The sequence below is a fragment of the Condylura cristata genome, unplaced genomic scaffold, assembly GCF_000260355.1.
Source record: "Condylura cristata isolate star-nosed mole 26May11 unplaced genomic scaffold, ConCri1.0 scaffold00021, whole genome shotgun sequence".
Taxonomy (NCBI): domain Eukaryota; kingdom Metazoa; phylum Chordata; class Mammalia; order Eulipotyphla; family Talpidae; genus Condylura; species Condylura cristata.
This window is the reverse complement of record NW_004567122.1, coordinates 12283403-12307596: the sequence shown is the minus strand read 5'-3', so window position 1 is coordinate 12307596 and position 24194 is coordinate 12283403. Positions and strand designations below refer to the sequence as shown.

General features: G+C 37.9%; 1 protein-coding gene across 2 annotated transcripts in view; it reads right to left on the bottom strand.

The window, feature by feature from the left end:
• Positions 1-24194, bottom strand: part of COMMD10 (COMM domain containing 10) — a 117251-nt gene that overhangs the window by 69651 nt on the left and 23406 nt on the right. The window contains exon 5 of one of the 2 annotated variants that reach the window (XM_004686647.2): positions 21639-21749. The exons of the other annotated variant lie outside the window; for it this stretch is intronic. Coding sequence (XP_004686704.1) covers positions 21639-21749 — 111 coding nt within the window. The remainder of the gene's footprint in view (positions 1-21638; positions 21750-24194) is intronic. 2 annotated transcript variants of the gene reach the window in all.

Below are 24194 nucleotides of genomic sequence, written 5' to 3'. Positions count from 1 at the left end.
TCTCTACAAAACCTGCGCAAACTTTTATTTTTGTTATCAGTCCCTGAACAATACCATGTAACTACATACACGGCACTCAGATTGTATTAGATATTTAAGTATCTAGAGGTGACTTAAAGTATACAAGAGAATATTTGTAAGGTCATATTCAAACACTCCACCTTTTTTATAAAAAGGACTTATGCATCCATGAATTTCAGTATCCACAGTGGGTTCTAGAATCAATGTCCCTTGACTACAAAGGGATGACTATAATCTCAGAACGAAAAACAAGTCTTCTGAAAGAAACAATAGTGGACCACCTTACACTGATGTTTCCACCGGCCAGCCAGGTCCTTCCACAGCTAAGTGGCAGACACTCTGAAAGGGCTTCCAGTAAGAGCAAAGCAGTAAGCGCCATCCTACATCCTCTTCCTAATTTCAGTACAAAGGTGAGGTGGCAGGGTGCCCACCACCCTGACCAAGGACATGGTTATCTCTAAGTTTTAAGTGCCAAGGCTCTGAGAAGAGAGAGGCTTAAAAGTAAGATAAGGAACTTCTGGTATTATTTCCAGTATGACCATTTCTATGGAATCACTATGTGTATTCGCAGGTAATAGTCTGCTGTAGGTTTTTCCTCCAAATTCAAAATCTTTGTATCTAATACATCGAAGAGCCACAGGAGAGTACAGCTCTAATACCTTGTACCTCCGAGACCCAGCCATCTTCAGGTGCTCTCTTATCCTTCTGCTCTTATCTATCACATTTAATTAAATTAATTAAAAAGAGCAAGACTTGAGGCCCTCCCTGGTGGCACAACGGGTTAGGACGCAGCACTGCAAGCTGGCTGCAGCCATTTGAGTGCAAGTTTGATCCCCCCCTGGAGGTGACCCACATGGCACAGCAGACCTCTCCTGAGCTGCCCGCTGCTCCCCTCAGCACTGTACTTCTCAATCTGCCTGTTCTGCTCCCCACTCTGTCTCTGGTGAATCCTCTCACCGCCCCTGCACCTCTGGCTTGTACCTCAGTTCTGTGTGCATAAATAAATAAATAAATCTAAAAAAAAAAAAAAAAGAGCAAGACTTGATTTTCCTCACATTTTTGGTGCAGCTTCTGCTATGAGGATGCTAAATTAGTATCTGAAGGTCAATACACAAGGAATGTACTGGCTTATTGCCAATGCCAGAAAAGTGTTACAATATCAATAAATCAGAGCTACATTCTCATACTAAATTTACATTTTAAAAAAAATGCCACCGTTGATCTTCAACACAGGGACCAAGAGTAAAAGTTCTAGCAATCCTCAGGCACATCTAACTACGCACAGAGGTCCCTTTCACATCTCTAGCCTTAATTTTGGAGGATAAAGTCAAGGGCCATGGGAGAAGAATCGAGAGGCAAAATCCAAGCCACCGTCTGCTGCCCAAGCACCCTCAGGACTGCCCTCTGTAACCCACTGCCACTGGTGGTATCTAGGTGGTCAGTACCACACTAGATACCTATGGCCTCCAATCTCTGATGCACCATTATTCTATCCTAAATTGTACTCAAAAGTCTTTAAGAGAGGACCATACTCCCTGGTCATCGAAAGCATCTAAATGATCACCTGGAAATAAAGTTTTATGAAATAATTTTTGTAGACCAAAATACACTTGGAAAAGTCACCCTTTTGAGGGCTAAACAGTACTCCGAATGACCTACTATACTTAATGTGGTACACTTAGGTAATATAATGCTCAAAGATTAAAAAAAAAATAGTGCTCCTGATTCTGTCACTGACTCCCTTTAAGGACACAATACAATGTTCATGGATCAAGCTCCTCATACTATAAATGAAAGGCTTTCTACTGTGAGGGAGGTGAATTATGATCTTTTTGGACAATATATTTAGGTTTAAGCTTGCTCAATGTAGTTACTGTATGTACTCTTGCCCTCACTCAGATGATTCATTCCTTCTTTCCTTTACTTTGAAAGATCTAATTCAAGTGTCTGTTTCTCTGTTCAGTCTTCTCAATGGATCTAGACAAGATCAAGCCCACATACTGTATGTTCACACTGCACAATGCATAAGCCTTCATAATTCCTTTTTTAAAAGATTTATTCTTACTTATTTATGCATACAAGAACTGGGGTGCAGGTCAGAGGTGCAGAGGATGAGAGGAATCACCAGAGACAGAGTGGGGAGCAGGACAGGCAGAATAATGAAGTATAGTGCTGAGGGGAGCAGCAGGTGAGATCAGAGAGGTCTGCTGTGCCATGTAGGTTAGCTCCTCAGCTGGGGATTGAACTCAGGCTGCAGTGGCTGGCTACAGCTTAACAGTGCTGAGGCTTAACCCCTGTGCCACCAAGGAGACCCAAGCTTTCATAATTCAATGCCATCTAAAAGTAGCCCAGATTTTGGACACCAAGAATATTTAGGTGTTTAGCATATTTTCCAAATATCTGTACTGTTTCCAAGTCTTCTCATCTTGTATTACTGATTTTTATCCTGAGGAGGCAAATTAATTCTAATTTTTATTCACTCAGCACCCAGCACAGAGCTTGGCACATAATAAATTTCAAATATTTATACTTTCTTTACAATGCACATTTTAACAGAAATATACAACTATATATTCCCAAAACATAAAAACTATGATTTGATTTGCATCTTCAAGTTCTGACTCTTGACATTCTTCAACAGTTGAAACTGACAGAAATTATTGATTGTTCAGCATCAATACTTTGCAGATTTCATACCCTCATCCCTGACCTTCCCTCCTTCCCCCACTTTAGACAGAAAGTCAACTGCTGAAGTCATTTTTATCTCTAACTCAGGAGAGTTATTCACTGAAGTTTTTATTACATTGGAGCCAGACATATCTGGGTTTGAAAATCTCAGCTCAGTATCTTACTAGACAGATGATCTTGCTCAGTTGTTCTTTTATAGAATGAAGATAAATAGGAGCCGAGATCCAGTCACTGCACAGAACAGTCATCCTTAAGTAGCCTGCTATTTGAAAGGGAGCCTGAAAAAGTAGGAACCCCTGTTCTATAGTAACAAAACAAACTGACCAAATTGTGCTGCCTGCACGAACTCAGAGAAAGTTACTTACTTGCTGAGGTGAAAGACTCAAACATTTCTCAGGTCCAGCGTCCCAAGGGGCAAGACAATCTCCGAATACACTATGTTCTAGAACTGTAGGCCAAATCGAAGGGAAAGATGTAAAGTATTGTGCTAATGTCTCACAAGAATTGTGGCAGGATGGCAAAGTTTTATATATTTATCTGGGTCATAGTTATAGAGATGTGAGCTTCTGGTTACTGTACAATTTTTATGTCCTTTCTCTATGGACACAATTTAGCATATGTAAGATCACAGGTAAGACTGCGTAGTAAAAAAAAAAAAAAGTAATAGAACTATTCTTAAAATAATATGCTGTGACCCTCCCTGGTGGCGCAGAAGGTTAAAGCACAGTACTCAGAAAGTAAAGTCTCTTCAGTTTGAGTTGGATCCCCACCCTGGAGGGGCGCGGCAGACCTCTCCTGACCCGCCCGCTGCTCCCCTCAGCAGTGTACTTCGTCCATCTGCCTGTTCTGTTCCCCACTCTGTCTCTGGTGAAGCCTCTCACCCCCTGCACCTCTGGCCTATACCCCAGTTCTGTATGCATAAATAAATCTTAAAATAATAATAATAATATGCTATACTGAGATTTTATTCAACTCATGTAAGCAAACATTTATTTACTCTGTCATTCTTGTTAAAGGGGGAAAACAGGGTTCACTGTTGACTTCATCCTTCTAGAAAATCTAGAACAGTCGCTGCCTGTCAGGAGCACCATGCACTTTCAGTAATAGTTTGCAGAGATTTGTGCTTAGTAGCAATCAAAAAGTTCTGATAAATTACTACTCCATCATTTGTGGTTCTTCAGAAATTTTGCATGAATGTTTACTGTAATGAAAAGTATTTGAGTGGGATGTCCTCTTACCTGCTACAACTGAAAGCACGAATTGGTCTTTGCCACTAGGGAAACACTGGAGATGAGGGTCCATAAGAAGTGATGCCCCACGAGGATGGGGTGATGCCCCCCGTGGATTATCAACTTGATTTACAATAAGACACAAGTAAAACAGAAACAGGCTATATCCTATCTCACTGCCATTAGAACGTGCTCTTAAAGAAAAAAAAAGGCAATGCTTTAAAACAAATGCTAGAAAATCATAAATCATAATCCACATTTGTCTACTTTGTATGCTATTGCTCAGTTTTTAAAAACCTAACAAAAAGCATAAAAGGGGGTTACAGATTGTTTCAATTAAGACTTTTTTTAAAGTGAAAACTCATTAAACAAGGAAAAAAAATCTGCTTGAATTACTTAAGTTTAGAATGTACCAGTTGGCTAATGTTAGTTCTGGATATACTATAAGTGAAACTTTCAATTTTCCTATGAATCTGTAATTGTAAAATGGGCTACAGGGTTAGTAGCATTTTACTTTGAAAGACCATTACAAATCAGACAAAAAGCCACTTTAAATTACAAGCTATACCCTTGAGATCTGTAGACTTAATTCTCCAAATACAAATACAATGTCTATTCTCCCATACGAACCTTTTAAAATGTGGCTTTTAGCACCTTTCCTATAGAGAAATAGGGTCAATCCTCCCCATCTCCCCCCATGAACCCAGCAGATTTTTGTGACTGCATACAGGACAACAGACATCATGCGAAGTGACTTCTGAAGCTAAGTCACAAAACTGTGATGTAATCCTTGCTGCCCTTGGCAATGGGACCAGGCAGAGACTATTGAAGTCTAAAGAGCTCTGAAACTCGTGTAGTAAAGCCAAATGGCAGAAGCGTATCTGGTGATGGTTTAAGAAAAAGTGAGGAAATATTACTGGAGAGTATCCTTAGTTCATTGTGGAGGAAAGTTGGGAAACACTGCAGTTGGCAGAAACATGAAAATAAGAAAAGTTCCTAATGAACTCAGTGACTGCACGTACCCCTGGGTTCTCCCCCTGCCTAAGACGTGAGGGCAAACAGATGAGCTCCAGAATGAACTGTCAGCTGTAGAGGAGCAAGGATTTGCTGGCTTAAACAATAACACCAGGCAATGTAGCCAGCACCTTGATGACGAAATCCTTCTCATTAGGAAATGGCTTCCGGGTACAGGTCAAACCAGCGTGGACCTGTCAATCTTTATGTTCAGACGTCACAAAGATCTAAAACCTAGTAGAGGGCCTCGTAGAAATGTTCTGATAAGCAAAACATGCTATGTTTTTTGTTTGTTTGTTTGTTTTTTTATTGCTGCATAACCAGTTACCACTAATTTAGTGGCTTGCAGTGGGGCGGATCTAGTCTGCCGCTGGTGGTCAGTGGGCTACGCTTATACGCTGTGCGGACGGGTCATTCTGACCCTAGTGGTCACTATCCCTGACTCCTTTATCTTCAAGGCAGCAGCCTGTGAGTCCTTTGCACACGTGGGAGGACAAAGATTTATTTTTTCATACAGAACTGGGGTACAGGCCAGAGATGCGGAGCGTGAGAGGGTTCACCAGAGACAGAGCAGGAAGCAGAACAGGCTGACTGACGAAGTACACTGCTGAGGGGAGCAGCGGGCGGGTCAGGAGAGGTCTGCAGTGCCATGTGGTCACCTCCGGGGCAGGCGGGGATCGAACTCATGCAGAAGTGGCTTAAGCTTCATAGTGCAGTGCTTTTAAAGGGCATGCCTGACTTGGTTAGGCCTACCTGGATAACCTCCCTTTCTGAAAGGGACTGATTGGAGACTTTAATTAATCATGTACACAAAAATAAAAATAAAGTGTGAGTTTTATAACAAATGGAAGGAAAAGGTATGACAACAATAACAAAAGCCATAAGGGGAGAAATGGCAATGTGCTATTGCAATGTTCTCATTAGTCCTGGAACTTGAGGCAAAAAGAAAGACATATGCCCCACTTCCAACTTTTAATGCATACTTTAATGGTTAATATTTCCCCAGAATGTTAAGTTTAAGTCTTTATTTATATCAACAACAGAATTTTCTGTCAATTTCCCTTCTGCTCTTAATTGATGCAAACTCATTTTATTTTTTAAATCTACTTCACTGCTTCTTTCTTTTCTTTTTTTAAATCTGTATAGAATTATTTATTTCTGCATACAGAACGGGGGTACAGGCCAGAGGTGCAGGGGCAACGAAAGCATTCACCAGAGACAGAGCAGAAGCTGAACAGGCCGGCTGATGAAGTACACTGCTGAGGGGAGCAGCGGGCAGGTCAGGAGAGGTCTGCCGCGCCATGTGGGTCACTCCCTGGCTGTGGCTAGCTTCATAATGCTGTGCTTTAACCCGCTGCCCACCAGGGAGGGCCCGCTTCTGTCCTCTGAAACTGAGGGAACTACGGGTTAATTTCTCTTGACCAAGTGCGAACATTAAATAATTTTAAAATATCTTTAGTTTTACTGAAGCTTCTTTCACAGGACACCACTGTGACTGATATTGCTAAAAAAAATCCAATGTCACTTCCCATTTGGATAAAATTGCACTGAGCAAATTTCACGAAATAGTTTTAAAAGATCCAATATCACGCTGAGTTTACATTATAATTATTGATACTACATGCTGCTAAAACTAACTAATTCCGATGAAATTTCTGCAGTATTTAAATAACCACTCAAGAAACAAGTTGGTAGTTGATTTGTATAAATATATGCATTCATAGAAAAATAACCTTTCTCTACTTAGAAATTCAAAATATGAACACTTCATTTAATCTTTCCTATCTTTATTACAAATATGAAATTAGGATGCCTCTAGGCCCCAATTTCTACTTTATATGCACTTTTCCAATAATAATTAATATCCTTACCTGGTGATTTGTATACTTCCTCCAAAATGTTGTAACAGAATCTATTTTTTGATTTCATATTTCCAAATGTAACAGGTTTTCTTTCCACATTGCTTATCTTCTAGTACCCCTAAAACTGACATTCTCTCTGAAGACAAACACTTTTTACCTGAATGTTTAGATAATGCTCTTTTCTGACTTTGCCTCGATGTTCAAAGAAAAGAGGATCTCTAGCATCAAAGTTGGCAAAGCCTTTTAGCATATCTACCCCCTCAGACATTTTCTGCCGATTGCTGATAAGTAATTTACCATAAAGTTCTTACAAAAACTATTTTAAAAGATGACAAAAGAATTGCCTTGTTTGTGCTTTCTGCATTTGCAGTTAGTTCCAGTTTTGGCAAGACTCAACAATGAATGACATTATGAACAGTGGGCCATGATGCTTCTCCTGCCCTAGCCTGAAAAGACCTCTTAGGGAATATGGTACCATTCCTCTTAGGGAATGAGCAGTTGGCAGAAAACAGTTGAAGGGATAGGTATGCTAAAATTGCAGTGTAATAAGCATTTTTACATTTTTGATCATATTTCATTTTCAGAAAAGCCTTGTGAAATAGCTAAGTTTTTTTTTTTTAAAGATTATTTATTTGTGCATACAGAACTGGGGTACAGGCCAGAGGCTCAGGGGCGGTGAGAGGCTTCACCAGAGACATAGTGGGGAGCAGAACAGGCAGATTGACAAAGTACACTGCTGAGGGAAGCAGCGGGCGGGTCAGGAGAGGTCTGGCTCGCCATGTGGTCTCCTCCGGGGCAGGCGGCAGGCGGGAATCGAACTCATGCGGAAGTGGCTTCAGATTCTCACTGCTGTGCTTTAACCCGCTGCGCCACCAGGGAGGGCCGAAATAGCTAAGTTTTAAGGTCAGAACTTTATCTTATATTAGTGAATGTAATATGTCTTAGTGACTAAAAAAAGCAAAAAAGCTAATATATTAAAGCTCCTAATAAAAAGACAGACCTCTACTGTGTAAAACAATATAAACAGAGCTTCCAAAAATGGAAACCACGGGAGATGGTCATGTCTGGATCTAAGCACAATTAAAATAACTTGGCTGGTCACAACATAATCAGACTCAACATATTTGGAGAAAAAGCGAAACTAAAATTAGAATTCTTCAAACCGACACTAACCAGGTCAGTATTGCAATTTAAAAGTTAACACCTACACCAGTTATATCTTATCCCCTCCTGTTTTCACTGGGACACACAGAAAGTTTATAAGATTTCTACAAGAATATACAAATAGAAGACAGGTAAACCCACTGGTTTATCATGAACTGATCCCATAGGTTGTAGAAGAGTGGTAATGGGCAGAAAGCTTTCTTAGTGAATACAGTACTAATACTGAATTATAAGAAATGAGGATCTGCAGGTTCTGCTGGCGTGAATAAGTAAAACAGAAGAGGAACAAGGCATGAACAACACAGGACTTCAGTTAATACAGTGCATGACATGCGATTCCATTCACATCAATTTCACCATGACCCACTTCTATAAATTCCACTATAACATAATTAAATAACACCAGATGAGTATAAGTCCTGGAGTGTATACGAGCTGGGAAATGGGAAAGTGTTTCCTGTCAGTGTGTGCACTGAGGGAGATTCTAGAAACACGTACAGAACAGTAGGTGATATTTTATTCACAAAAGGCATGTGTACCGCTCGAGAAAGGCGTAACTGCACTAAGGTGGCAGCATCCCTACTGTGAAATAGCCATCACTACAGGCCAATCTAAAATACCTGAGGACACTCTTATGTGATGTTAACTGAATATTCAATACATCAAAGTTAAGAAATCTATTGTTATTATTCTACTCATCTATCTATAGCAAAAGATTGACAGTTCAAAGAGTTCAGTCAAACTGCTTTTGGTACACATTACAACGTCCCTATTTTCTTAAACTCTAGAACCAAAGTAAGTTAATATTACATCACGGATGGAAAGGAAATACCCATATTAAAATTGGGATGAAAATCTGACCACCATTTACACAGAGGCAGAGCAATTTTTGGCTTCATATTAAAAAAGGACCATCCTGGCCCTCCCTGGTGGCGCAGTGGTTTAAAGCACAGCACTAAGAAGCTTAAGCCACTTGCGCATGAGTTCGATCCCTGCCTGCCCCGGAGGTTACTACATGGCGGGGCAGACCTCTCCTGACCTGCCCACTGCTCCCCTCAGCAGTGTACTTCGTCGATCTGCCTGTTCTGCTCCCCACTCTGTCTCTGGTGAATCCTCTCACTCTCCACTTCTCTGGCCTGTACCCCAGTTCTGTATGAATAAATAAATAAATCTTTAAAAAAAAAAAAAAAGGACCATCCTATAGACAGTAACATTTTTATTAACTTTTCTTCTCTTAGAGTCTTATAGTATTAACAAGACCCTCCTTTTGTAACAAATAGGATGATTATGGCGTGCCTGCCTCAAAGGAATATTTTAAAGTTCAATATTTGTAGAGTTTTGAGTCCTGTAGCTGAAAGCTACTAAGTAAATACCAAGTCTTATAAATGAGAATGGCATATAAAAGCAGAGCTAGTTTAATATAATAGAAAATTAGATTTGTAATTGGCACGCTGCCATAATGCTGGCTGTGGATTTGCTCTTCCAGAGCACACACTCCATGAAAGGTCACTGTGAGTGGAACAAAAAAAAAATTCCCACAGGGAGTTCAAGTGGCCTACAATGCAATATTAGTAATTAAGAAAGTGGTACTCTTGCTCTATATTCATTCGGGAGTCATTTCTACTGATTAAGAGAAAAGGAACAATGATTTGTTATAAAAAAAAAAAAGAAGTCCATAGATAATTCAATATCAGTTTTAACAGACCAGTTACAAAAGACACTAGTTTAAAACTGAACCATTGTTTTAAGCGAACAGCCTATTTTGCTCACCAAGCCAGGACTCAGCTATTCTTCAAAGATCCTATATTCCTATACTGTCCAAGGGAACTTACATTCCTAACACAATGTTCAATGCCACCATCCCAAATTCCAAGTGAATTAGCACCAAGTGCCTGCTACGTGAGACTCGTTACAAGCAGTTCACAGACATCCTCTCCTTTAATTCCATCAATAGTTCCAGGAGGCAAGTATAACTAGACACAGATGCAAACTGGTAAATGTGCCACAGAAATATTTAGACTCCTGCATAAGGTCGAAGATTTTAAAAGTCAGTCTTCCCACCCTGAATATAAATCCTGCCATTAGGAGTGACTAGGGTCTCATCTGGCTCTGCTAATACTAACTGACAAATCATTTAACCTCCCGGGTCTCCCTTATCTCATTAGTAAACTGAGAGGGTTGCAATGTTCCTACGGTCTGTCTCTCCCATATTCATAACCCCCCTCCCGCTCCCCCGATTGTATATTTTCAATGTACAAGTGGATGCCTTCCATACATTCACAATGCTATGACTCACTGAGTCCAGAGCAATGTCATCACCCCAAAAAGAAACCTATAACCTCCTGCACGCCCTTTCCTCAATGTCCTAAACTGGACATTATATAAATGGAAATATGTAGTATGTGATCTTGCATGTGACTTCTTTGCCTAAGCAAAAATGAGTTATCTGTGTGGTTCATCCACATTGTAGCACCTATCAGTACATCATTCCTTTTGATGGCTCAGTAATAATCTGCTGTATGGATATGTATGATGTGTGGGTACATATGAACCATTAATTATTTATCCACTGACGGACCTTTTGGTGACTGTGACTAGTACTGACACAAACATGCATGTGCATGTACTTGTCCCTGTTTTCAATTCTTAAGGGTATAGATCAAGGAATTAAAATTACAGAGTCACGTGAAGATTGTTTGAATTTTGAGGAAAGGGCAAACTATTTCTCACAGAGGCTGAACCACTTAACATTTCTACCAGCAAAGTATGAGAGTCCTAATTAAATGTCTCCATTGCTATCTTTGTGTGTGTGTGTTTATAGTTATAGCCATGCTAATGTGAAGTGGTAGCTAATCTTGATTTGTAGTTCCCTATCAAGTAGCGACAAATATTTTTTTCGTAAAAGATTTATTCATACACATAGGACTGGGGTACAGGTCTGAGGTGCAGGGGTGGTGAGAGGATTCACCAGACAGAGTGGGGAGCAGAACAGACCATATGACAAAGTACACTGCTGAGGGGAGCAGCAGGCGGGTCAGGAGAGGTCTGCTGCACCATGTGGGCCAGTTCCCTGCCAGGGGATTGAACTCGTGCTGAAATGGCTGTGGCTAGCTTCATAGGGCTATGCTTTAACCCACTGCGCCACCAGGGAGGGCCCAGTATCTTTTCCTATGCCTGCCTGTCATTTATATATTTCATTGAAGAAACGTCCAGCCAAACCCTTTGCCCGTTTTTTTATGTGAGTTGTGTGACTTCTCGTTGTTGAGTTCTTTATATATCTAGATACAAATCCCTGAGGAGATATATGATTTGTAATATTTTGCACCCCTTTTTATGCTATCTTTACTCTTCATGTCTCTGTGCAAAACCTGTGAATTTTGAAAATTTTAAAGTCCAATTTATCTGTTTTGTTGTTGTTCATGCCTTTGGGTCATATCCAAGAGTTTATAGCCAAATTTACCTGAAATTTCTTTTTGCTGGAAAAGAAGGCTTATTCCATTGTACTATAACTTAGACAAAAGTTACTTTGGGTTTTTTATCATATTGCCCTTATTATCAAAGAAGTGATCACATCTTAAGTTGGGGTAAAAGCATCCTTTTAGGATGAGTGAGTTGGAATACCTAGAGATAAATGGGATATCTAAATAACTGCTTTTCTGCTCCATTATACAGACGAAAGGAAGAGACAGAAGGAGAGGGAGAGAAGGAGGAAGCAAGTCCTTTTCATTTGAGAAACTCACGAATGAACAAACACATACGCAATTTAAAAAACAGACATTCCTAACTATATGTTCAAACATATCACCCTCTAGAAAAGAGTTTACCTCTCAACAAAGAGTCAAGACTTTAGCAGATGCCAGAATTTCCTCTAACAGGAAGATAACATTTCTAAGATCTACTTTGCTCATTGAAAATAGCTAATACGTTAGTATCTATCAAAAGGTTTGCATATGGCTTTAAAAGCAGATGTACCACAGTAAAAATGACTAGCAAAATGAACTAGTTTTACCCCAAAAAAGAAAAAAGAAGATGCCATATGTGAATGGAACATCTTTAAAGAGATGTTGCTGAAATAAAAACCACAACGAGCTACCTCCTCTCTCATCAAAAGCGTTCCATATCATAAAGACCAAAATTAATAATTTGTTGGTGAGGGGATCAGAAAAAAGGAATAATCGCACACTATTGGTGAGATTGTAAACTGCCCCAAAGAAAACAGTGTGAAGGTTTCTAAACATATTAAAAATACACCTACCATATGGTCCCCATTTCTGCTCCTCGGCAGCTATCAGAAGAAAGCAAAAGCACTAATTTTAAGGAATATCCACACTCCCACATTCCTGCAACAATAGCCAAATTATGCAAATAGCTTAAATGCCCAACAACAGATAAATGGATTAAGAAGAAGTGGTACACATACAGTGGAATATTCAGTGGGAGGAAAAAAGATGAAATTCTGCCATTTGCAACACAGTGAATGGAACTGGCAGTGATTATACGAGTCAGGTAATGGCTCAAAAATAATGATTAAGATAATAAAATGATATTGCGGAGTAGAAATTTATTTACTGCTATGAAAGATGTTTTACAATGTAATGTTCTACGGTAGAAAAACTAGCTTACCATGGACTATTTGGAAAGCCATACTAGTAAAGCATCATTGTCTTTAGATAAATTATAAGGGAATCCTGTTTTCTTACATATTCTGAGTTTTCCATAACATGAAATAGCTGTGTGAATTTAGAAAAGAACAAAAGAATTTAAAAAAAGAGATGAACAAAAATTCCCTAAAAATGAATTTGTAAACAAGCATTTCTGTATATTCACTTACTATTACATTTCACCTTTGCCTAGTACATGCTGTATGTTTTGACAAACTAACCACAACAAAACTGTATCATTTCACTGATGCTATAACACCACAGTTATTGAGCATATGCAAGTTTTATATAAACTCCAGATATACCAACAACTTCTAAAAACTTAGAATGTGATTTTTTTTAAATAATGTAATAGTTTCTTTTTACATCATTTTGTGCCTTTTTCCATCTCAGTTGTCATCCCGTGGGCTTCCCACGGGAAGCCAAATCACCCGTGTGCCATCCCCATAGTCCAGTGCACTTCCCTTCTTCCCCCATTTTTGATCCCATAGAATGTGATATTTTAAAAATCGTATACAATCTATTATTTGATTAATTAGACTAAAGGATCAAAACTTCCCCCAAAGCAATCGAGTTTTTTTGGCGTCTGTAAAAATCAGATTAGATTAATTCTGCTTGTAGTCGGGGTGGATAAGTGGGAAGATAAGGCTAACGCTGTGCTCCTCGCCCAGCTCCAGCTGGCTGTCCAGCCACAGTCCCCACTGCTGTGACAGCATTCCCCAGGACGTGAGCGTGACTGACACTGACAGCTGCGTGCACACTACCTGGACAAGGCCCTAGCTGAGAGCTTCGTCCAGGCCTCCAACTACGACCCGGGCAGTGACTGAAGACGTGGAGCTGACAATACTGAGCTGATGCTCAACACAAACACGGAAACAACCTATCAGACTTGCAACCGTAGGCCTCCTGAACGGCCCATTTCCAAAAAAGGAAATATAAGGCTGGAGGATATGATTAAATTCCAAAAGCACTTTACAGCCAGCCATGAGACCCTTAAAAGACTAGGTAACTTTTTACCACAGATACTAAAGACAGCTGAAAATAAAAAAAGAATTTTATGTGATCTTATTAGAAAAGTTTCTGTTCTTTCCAATATCATAAAAAAGCCAAAAGTATGCAATAATTTGTTAAGAGAAGAAAAATATATTCAAAGTAGTTCCTCCTCGTAGAATACTTTTAATTTTCTTTAAATAATTCTTATATAAAAGAAATATTTTGAAAGAAACAACTTCATAACCCATGAAAGATACACTGAAGCATCTGTATTGTACATACAACAAACATACACAAGTTTTCATTTCAGTGAGACCAGTAAAGAAAAAGGTCAGGGCCTTCCCTGGTGGCGCAAAAGGTTAAAGTACAATGCTATGAAGCTGTCCATGGCCACTACAACACAGGTTCGATTCCCAGCCCAGGAGGTGACCCACAGGGCACAACAGACCTCTCCTGTCTTCCGGCTGCTCCCCTGAGCAGTGTACTTCATTAGTTTGCCTGTTCTGCTCCCCACTCTGTCTCTGGTGTATCCCCCCACCCCCCACACCTCTGGCCTGTACCCCAGTTCTTGAATGCATAAATAAATCTTTAAAATAAAAAAGTCAACTGCATTATTCCTAAAGTTATTAGGACTGAATTCAATATTCAACAATGCAATTTCCTTAAGAAAAAACTTAAGCCAGCCATCTTTGTCTTGAACATAAAATATATAAACTGTCTCAAAATCAGAATAATAGATTCAGCTAATCACCAATGACATTCAAATGAGATACAAAAATTTAGATTTTAACTGATTTCTGGCTAGAATATCATTGGTATAGGGACTCATTGTAAGTTCTCCAGTATTTTCCAGCAGATGCTACATTTATTATTAACCAAGAAACAAGTTATCATGGCGTAACTGCCAGTCACAATCTGAGAACCTCTAGGATAGGGAATCGCCATATACCTAGACCACTCTGTTTCCAAGCTGAAGCAAAGGTGAAACTTTAGAGGAGTTTGGCTGAGCTCCTCTGAATCACATACATGCGCTAGGTCATGGCTACGATGCTATGATGCCAGTTCTACCTCCAGTCAGTTACTCCTTTTCCATCACACCCCAGCCCAAAACACCACATCCTCACTTTCTACCTGACCCGATTTAAATTCTATGAGCAATCACAAAAATCACTCCCTTTTATATATAGCCAACCCTTCATCTCTTTCTCCCTTCATTTGATATATCTGGCAAGATGAAACCCTCTTAAACCCAACTATCCAGCTATTTCACATATGCACAAGAGCAACTAAAAACGACAAAAGAAAAATGTACAACCTTCCGACCGTTCTCATTGCAAATGTATGTCACCTACCTCACTGGACAACAGCACCGTTCAGTACAGTAAAATTGCCTTAAACACCTACTTTGTTCACGTTCCAAATTTCCATGGTAACTAACTCACATACCCAAGCCAATACAGACAGTGAGAAAATAGAAGTAATCAGACACAACTTTTCCCACCATGAAAACAACCTACTTAAGCCTTCTCTACAAATGGCTTCTCCACCCCGTCCACACTTCACCTGCTCTCCTAGTACAGCAAGTAAGAATGTCCCAACTCTTTTGTCTGGGTCTGCGCCTCATATCTTCTCACATTTTCCAAGGAATTTGTATTCTTCTCTGTGCTACATCATCAGTTCCTCCCCCAACAGATCTGTGATGCCCACATGCAGATTGCCTCTGTTATGTGCAGCCATGAGCTCACCCCTACATGTTCTGACAGAGTACCCCGTCAGACTGTGGAGCACTGCAATATACTGGTAGTAAGCTTAAAGTAGTGGAGAAAAGGGTTGTTACATGGAGAAAAAAATATGTATAAAATCAAAATGTCATCACAAGATTCTCAAAAGAAAGTATATAGAATAAATAAATGCGTTGCCAAAAAAAAAAAAGAGAGAGAGAGAGAACAGACTGTCCTATAATAAAATAAAACACATAAAGGTTTCTTTATACACACATGGACTAAAGAAATGATAAAAGAGGGACTGTATAATATTATAAAAATATCTAGGCTTTTCTCCTAAAATTATGTGAAGTAACTACCTAGTTATCAAAGAACCTATCTTGGAGATAAAGAAGTTCTTAAATCTTTTGAAAACAACCTTTAACTTCCTGTTTATGTTCCCAAAATATTATAAAAAGCCCACTATCAGGTTATAGAAAGTCTTTTATTTTTTGAGGGGGGGGGTGACCCTTTCACTTAGTAATTATACCCCTAGAGAATAATCCTAAATACTAAGGACATTCATTCATTAATCATTCATTCATTCAACCAACCATCATTCACATGAATACTTACTGAGGACTTACTACATATGTGTATGTGTTGATATACTTATATATATATAAAACACATACATACACACATGTGCACACACAATGTCTTATCCCAGTATCAACATAAAATTAGGGAAACTAATTTGGAAACTGGAAACAAACCCATAGCTTAGCAAGAATAGAAGTCATAGTATGTCATAACCAAACAGAAGCAGACATTTAAAATATATTAATAGTAAGTTAGAATTAACAGAGGAAACGTTTGTTACATAGTTAATTAAAGAAGAAAAATATATGAAACCAAAAAGTCATCAGCAGACTCTCTAAAAAAAGTCTGCACAGAATAAACACCTTGTCAAATAAAGAGAACAAACAGATTGGCTTTATTTTCATGGTAAAGCTGAGCTTTTGTTTCCACATTTCTGTAACTTTTAATTTTTCTGTAATAAACATATAAAACTTAGGTAACAAAAAAGAGCAACAAATTTCTTAAAAGAAAATCATTACTAATCCATCATTTAAGAAAAACCACTGACCTACCTTAAAAAATTTTCTGAATCCTGAAAAATCATTCCAAATAACACAAATGAAGTTTATATGTTGACAGAAAATTGATAAGTTCACTTTACAAAATTTCTAATTAAATCACAGAACAGAAATTTCAAGGCTTTACAAAATGTCACTTCAGATCGCCAAGTAGAAAAAAAGAATGGCTATTTACTAAAAAGGAAAAAAGAAAACCTGGATAATAAATGAGATTAACTTCTCATAACCATATCAAGTATTTAACAGTAATAATAAAACTTCAATTTTTGCCACTTAGGTCAAATACAAAAATTGTTACTTTTTAAAAACAACTTAAAAGTTAATAGACATATAGGGGAAAATAACCAGAAGACCACACAGCAAAACATAACAGCATTGTGGGCACTGAGAGGCTTTAAGAAACTTTTAAAAAATATATTATCCCCCATGTCTGCTGTAGATGTACAGTAATTCTAATAGAGAAAAATAAACTTTATTATTAGAGGCAGTATGCTAAAAAAAAAAGGCATTCACTATATAGATAGATGAATAAAAACATGTCTGTGAAATTCAGACCTGCTCAAAGGAATAGCTCAGAAAAATCTGAAGGTCTTCCAGAATCAGTCAATACAAACATAATGTGTCGGGAAATCAAGATATTTTTATATCTATAAGTGCTCATGATTTGAACATCATATTTTTCTCTGACTGAAAAATGTTAGAGATGTAAGGATATACTTTCTCTTTAATGATACTTAAGACATCACATTTTGTCTCTTTCTTTGTTAAGGCATCAATATCAATGACGGCGCATAAACCTAACCACAAGATGGACCTCTACCAAGCCTCTACTGAACTCACAACAACTTCAAAAACGACAACTGTACTTACTACATGAAAGTGTTTATTAATGTCTTTCACAGAATGAAAGTGTAAAATTATTTCAATTTAAATAAGAAGATGAACGACAAAATTATCAGTGCATTTTGGATACTTTCAGCATTTTGAAACATACATAAACATTAAAGGTTCAACTGCAAAGTTACTAATAAAATGATATGGTATCCTTACAAGGAATATAGCTTAGGACTCAAAATTTCCCAGCTTCAAGTCCTACCTCTTTATTCTTTATCAGCAGCATAACTCATAAATAATTAAACCTCTCTGTGTCCCCCTTTCACCATCTATAAAATAAGAATAATACAAACAATTCAGATCTAGAAGAGTCCCTTTAAAGATTTAAGAAGACAACAGAAAAGTAGTACTGAAAGACCTAGTCTGCTAGAAACCATAATTACCCATCCATGAAGTACCTTCTGCAACCTCAGCAGATTCCAATTTAACATTCAGATAAATGCAAGTTCTCCTGTGGAAGTGATTTCATCCCCATTGCAATTGAAACATAAGGATTCCTTCTTTTAAAAAAAATCACAAAAACTTCAGAATCACTGTATTAATAAAGCATGACTGTCTTGATGAGAAATGTACTGGGGGATATGCACTAATGCAAAAATTAATAGAAAAAATGAATTATTTCAGTGTTTATGATGTTCAAAGTTCAAGTGTCTATGTCATTTAAAATCACCACTTGTTACATACAAAACTGCTATTCTCTATACACAAAGAAATTTCAACTGCCTATTTTTAGTCTGGACCTAGTTATATTACAACCTAATGGAGCCATTTAACTAGCATGGGGATTATTTTATTCTCTTTGTTCCTTTAAAAAAATTAATACAGTAACAGAATGTAACAAAAAAGTCAGTAGTGTAAAAAGCCTTATAATAAATTTCATCTTGGCAACTGATCCTATACAAATTATCCAAGGCTAAAATCATAATGATTTCATTTATTTGTTCTGTATATATCTGATTAATAGGCATTAATTTTGTTGATGGAAACAAGATAACTGTATTGTTATATACAGTTTAGAAATGTAAACACAACATTTCCCACAACTACTGACTTCACAATTAATTCTTAATGTTATTTCAAGTAACACTGTGAATGCCAGAGATGAGGTAAAGCAAAGAGTTCTACTGCCCCCTATTGAAATAAATGAAAAAAAAAATTACCAAGAAAACTGTTATCGAGGTATCTGTGAAAAGGAAAATAATCTGAGTTGCTAAATGCAGTAGTAGACAGACACTACGACAATTAACTGAAAACAACTAGACAATATATCAAAACACCATAGGAAAAGCTATAATCACCCAGCTTTCATGATAAAATTAGTAGCAAAACAGGAAAGCCTTGAGACAGAAACATTCTAAGCGAAAGGAGACGAGCACAACAATGTTATCTAGTGTGATTGCTGCTGTACCTGCACACATACACTTTGCATGTGTATGTTGGAAGTGGATGAGAAGAAAGAGATTCTTGGAAACTACATTCTGCAGTGAATTGCAATACATTTGCAACTCCTTTGCTCAAAATTAAATGCTATCAAAATAGTCTCAATTTGCACTGACTCTAATCGTCTCGAAACTGTTTTACTACAAGGATATTTTCAGGACAACTACTGTAAAACATAGATTTAAAAGGATTTTATCTAGTGCACTCTGCTTTAAAAAAAAATGTCAATGTCACAAGTATGCTTTAGGGTACTTTACATCATAAACGAAGTAGTGAGCACTTTAAATCCTCCTTTTAATCAAGGCTCTATCGTCTATGAACAAAGTCAGTTTTTAAAACATGCCCCCTTTTACCTAGTATTCCAACCTGCCAAGAAATACTGAACTCTCATTTCAGAACAGACCAAATATTTGAGGGTAAAAAAGTGTGTGGTCCTTAGTAACAGGAGTTACATAAAAATTAGCACCCAGGCACCAGAGGTAATAAGGGGTACAAAGACTAGAAGAGCAGATCATAAAAGCAGGGAGACTGTACACAAAACCCGAAACCCCAGGCAGCAGTTCACTGAGCAGAAGAGGATTGGTAGAGAAGTGTCCCTTAAGCCAGGACACAATGCGTCACCTGGAGGCAACACCTTTCTGTCCGGTGGTAGTACACGCCATGACGTGCCAAAAATCCAGGAGCTACCAGAAATAGGAACCAAATCCATACAACACTGTGGAGGCGGGAACAATAGAGAAAGAGGTTCATTCAGGTACCCGCAAAACGAAAGTAACTTTTACATTTGTGCACTGCTTTCTTCCAAAGTGTGTGTCTGTTCATAAAATAGGTACCCTAGTTCTATGAGTTATAAGGACAACCCAGTGTTCATTCGAAACTTCAAACTAGCAACATACAGAAAAACAACACGCATTCAAGCCCGTATCTTGAATGCGCTAGATTTCACATCAGTGCTGACTTCCTGAATAGTATAACTTGAAAACATGACTCTTTTTTACTAGCAGCATTATTCATTCATTCCTACTGCCTAAAAGCTGTAATAGACCTATGTTGAAAACATTAACAAAGGAGTTAGGAGGACGCAAGAACCCCAAAGACGCTCACTGCTGGGTGTGATGCTTAAGCATAGCCAACAGATGGTCAAAGCAGTATCCTTCAGCCCAGTGCCAGTTGTTTTAGCTCCTCAGACTTTACATATGGCAGCCATGAGAGCTGTAACAGTGAGATACAGAGAGAATTGTATGCACGTATCTATTCCATAGCTTGGAATACAAATAGCTCCTCCACACCAGCAACTTCTAGGTGGTTTTCCGAAACTTTAAGAAGTCTTCCCTAGGTCAAAGCAGAGGAGTAAAGGCACTTGTCAGGCTTTCTTTTACTTCCCCAATTCCTAGTAAGCATAAATGTGAAAACTATAACCAAATAAATAAATAAATAAATAAAAAGGATGAAGAAAGTAAGAAAAAAAAAGGGTAATGTTTTCAGGAAATAAATTTAGTAAGAGCTTCAGTTTAAAACAAAGATATTTACTTATTCAGTGAACCAAAACTGTGACCTTCTGGGCACTAACTGAGTATTTGCTACAATACTAGGGGTGAGACTAAACACTACAGACACTGGGTACCCGTCTTCATAAAAACTCCGTGTAAGAGATAACATTATCCCATTTCACAGACGGAGAAACTGACCATCATAAAGATTAAATGACCAGCCCAAAGCTATGCCACTGCTGTGAAGCATCTAGAATACACCACTTTAATTCCTAACAATTAAGTTATGTATTTTCTGGTGAAAACTGAAATGAAGTGTTTCTTTTGAAACACCGTAGTGAATTTATAAATTAAGTACATAATAAGACCCAACTGAACGGCCTACAAGAACCTGGCACAGGCACTGGTCCCAGCTCTTAGGGAAGACAGAGACACACATGTTGAAGCACATAGCAAAGGTGCTAATAATAAAGCTGCACTATCATCATCCTTCAATATCAATATCCACTAAAAATGATATTTCTCCTACTGTGCTCTGAATAAGCCAATGACAGCAATCTCTCCTTCCTCAGGTCTCCCTCAGACACTCACCTCTATTATGCCTTGAGATGAGACAAAACTTCATTCATTTAGGTGGGATATTATCACTCACCCTTTTCAATCTTAAAAAATTAAATAAGAGAGATATCTGATCTGAAATGTACATTTCAAGATATCTGAAATGCACATTTATCTATATGATTAAATAAGAAAAACTGCCTAAATAATTCTCTAACCTTTCATAACATATCCACGTTCTCCAAAATTAATATTAAAGAGGAAATTAGCGTGCAGTATAAAACTCATCCAAAATTCTATTTTGCAAAAGCTGAGATTTAAACGCATGCATACAAATATTGCAAACACACACACACACACAACCCCAGCATCTTCATACTCCAGGCACTGGAGAGACGGCAGTATCTCCTCTACCACAGGTATGCAGATGAAGAAACAAAATACCTGGGCATAACCACAAATACCTACATTTTATGTGGCTATTACCACTTGTTTCTCCTGCAGAATTTAAAACACATTTTAAAATTCTTGCAAGAATTTTAGAAAGGCACCTTGTGAGACAAGCAATTTCTTCAAGCAGCAGTTATGTGAATCTGACCTCAAAATCTGTCCCAAATACAGATCTGTCCATCTGTTGGCCTTCCATAATTTTGATAGAGTTAGGTTTAAACTCTCAGCCCAGAGACCAAAGACCCTGCTAATCATAAAATACAAGACCTTACAAACAACAGGCATCATCTAAGTGGGCCACCAGTCCTTACCTTTGAATCCTCATTGCTCACTCCCAGCTGTAAGACAGCTTGAGGAGATTTCAGTTTTGCTTGAGCAGAGTGAGCCATCTGAAGGTTAAGCTGCCATCCAACCGTCTCTAGCTATAAAAGACAAGCGCAGATTGGAATCAGATGGCACAGAAGATGAAAACAGTCAACTTTAAGTAAATCTCCACTAAGCAGGAATGCACATGGATAGCAGAGAAGTTGAAGGTCTGTTCCCAGATTCTCATTCTGCAAATTCTCCCTCTGGGTTCATTAGGTTGGACTCACGTCAAGCCTGTCAAATTCAGCAGCGAGATTGGTCTTTAAATAAACTGTGTTCTAAAAATAAAAGTTAGGACTAAGCAATGAAGTATGCTAAGAGAGTCAGGGTTTGTTAAATAGTAAATTACTATTTTAAAACAGTGCATCTTAATGTTAAAAAATTCTAACTAGCAAATTTTATATTTTATATGATAAATACTTTAATGAAACCCGCCACTATCTTTCAAAAATCTTGGCATTAGGTGTAACACAGGTAAGACTACTTTTCTTAACTGGAGGGAATTAGTTCGCATACTGGGCCACAGTACAATATGCTCAGACAAAGAGCTGACATGTTCAGTGAGGAGGTGTTACCTGGTAGTTATCAAGGTTTTCCCAAGTTGTGGGTCCCATTTATGACTCAAACTAACTAGATCATTTCCTTTGAATCTATTCATTTACATGGCAGTAAAATTTAATCAAGTAAGAAAACAATAAAGACAGACTAAACAGTTCAAGATTTCTTTTGAAATATCAAATGGCATAGATATGGCCATATTGAACTTGAGAACTTACTGCCTTCTCCAACCTTGAAACTATGATGATTAATTTTAAGATTTAATTTCCAAGAAATTACAAGTATCAAGACTTAAGGAAGTTTTGTGAAAGACAACTATCATATACCTCCAACAACATGAGCTTAATAAATTATTTATTAAAACCACCTTAGTTACACTGGTAAGAATGGCAGTTTCACAACAAATTTTACTTCACCAGAATACTAATTGCTAACTTGAAAGACTGTTCAACAGCTAGAATCACAGAAGTGACTCAAAGCCAACTTGGAAAGAAAGCAATGAAAGTATTATCTATTCAAGAGAGGATGTGATGAGAAAATAAAGATACAGTTCTGTTCTTCCTGGCACTGAACCTTTTAAAGTTTATGGGTAAAAGGGGGAATGCATTGTAGAAACATCGTCCCTAACACCATAAGAAAGTAACTCAATGGTACATATTCAGAAAGGGTGCTTGACATACCCTTCACACTGATAATAAAAAACACAGTGTCTAAGAGTAGGTACTATGTTCCATAGTCACATGCAACACACTCCCCAATAAACAGCAAAATACGTGGCATGATTATTTTCCATACATGCAGGCATTCTGATAAAGAACACTGTAAGGAAAAGCGCCTTATCAGTATTCACACAGACGTTTCAACATCGCTATCACTTCATGAGCTGATCATATTCTTATGCTTTCATCACTTAAGAGAAACGACGAAGATAAATATTGAGTTTGTAAATTAAAACATACCCATTGTGGCCTGGCCTATATATAAATTAGTTTGTCACTCATAGCAAGAGTGAGGGAAAATTAAAAAGTACTGAACTTTTTTTTTAGAGGACCATTTTTATTTTTGTTTTTATAATATGTTTATTTTTACATCATTTTGTGCCTTTTTCCATCTCAGTTATAATCCCCGTGGGCTTCCCATCACCATATGGGCTTCAAATCACCCATATGCCATCACCACAGCCCAGTGCACTTCCCCCCTGCCTCCACCATTTTTGATCCCATTCCCCACTCCAACCCTGTAAAATGTCTCTGGTATATTTGTTCATTATTATTTTATTTTCTCAACTGGTCCATTATACTCCTGCTATAAGTGAAACCATCCAGTATTTTTCTTTTTCTTTCTGGCTCATTTCACTAAGCATGATCCCTTTCCGGTTCCTTCCTTTTTGTTGCAAAGTTCTTTTGTTTTTTTTTTTGTTTCTTGGTTATTTTTCCTTTTTGTATATATACCACATATTAAAAAGTACTGAATTTTAAGCTTATGTTTCTCTTCATGTTTAAGCTATTACTCACTAGCTATGTGGCCGAAATTAAGCTGCAATCTTTCAAGAGCTCTATTTCTTCATGAAAAGTGGAAATAAATCTATCTACTATTTTGAGTTACTAATAAAATGAAATAGGAAAATGCACACTCAAAGTGCTTTGCAAACAGCACTGTAAATATAAGCTACTTTAGTAATTATTTTTCCCCTCTAATATCTTTTCAATACAGTAGGCATTTAATGTCAAATTAAATTGAAATTAACCAAATATTCACAAAGAATTTTTTTTAAGGTTTTATTTTTACTTTGTACATACAGAACTGGGGTACAGGCCAGAGGCTCAGGGGCGGTGAGAAGCTTCACCAGAGACAGAATGGGGAGCAGAACAGGCATCTCTATGAAGTACACTGCTGAGGGGAGCAGCGGGCGGGTCAGGAGAGGTCTGCAGTGCCATGTGGTC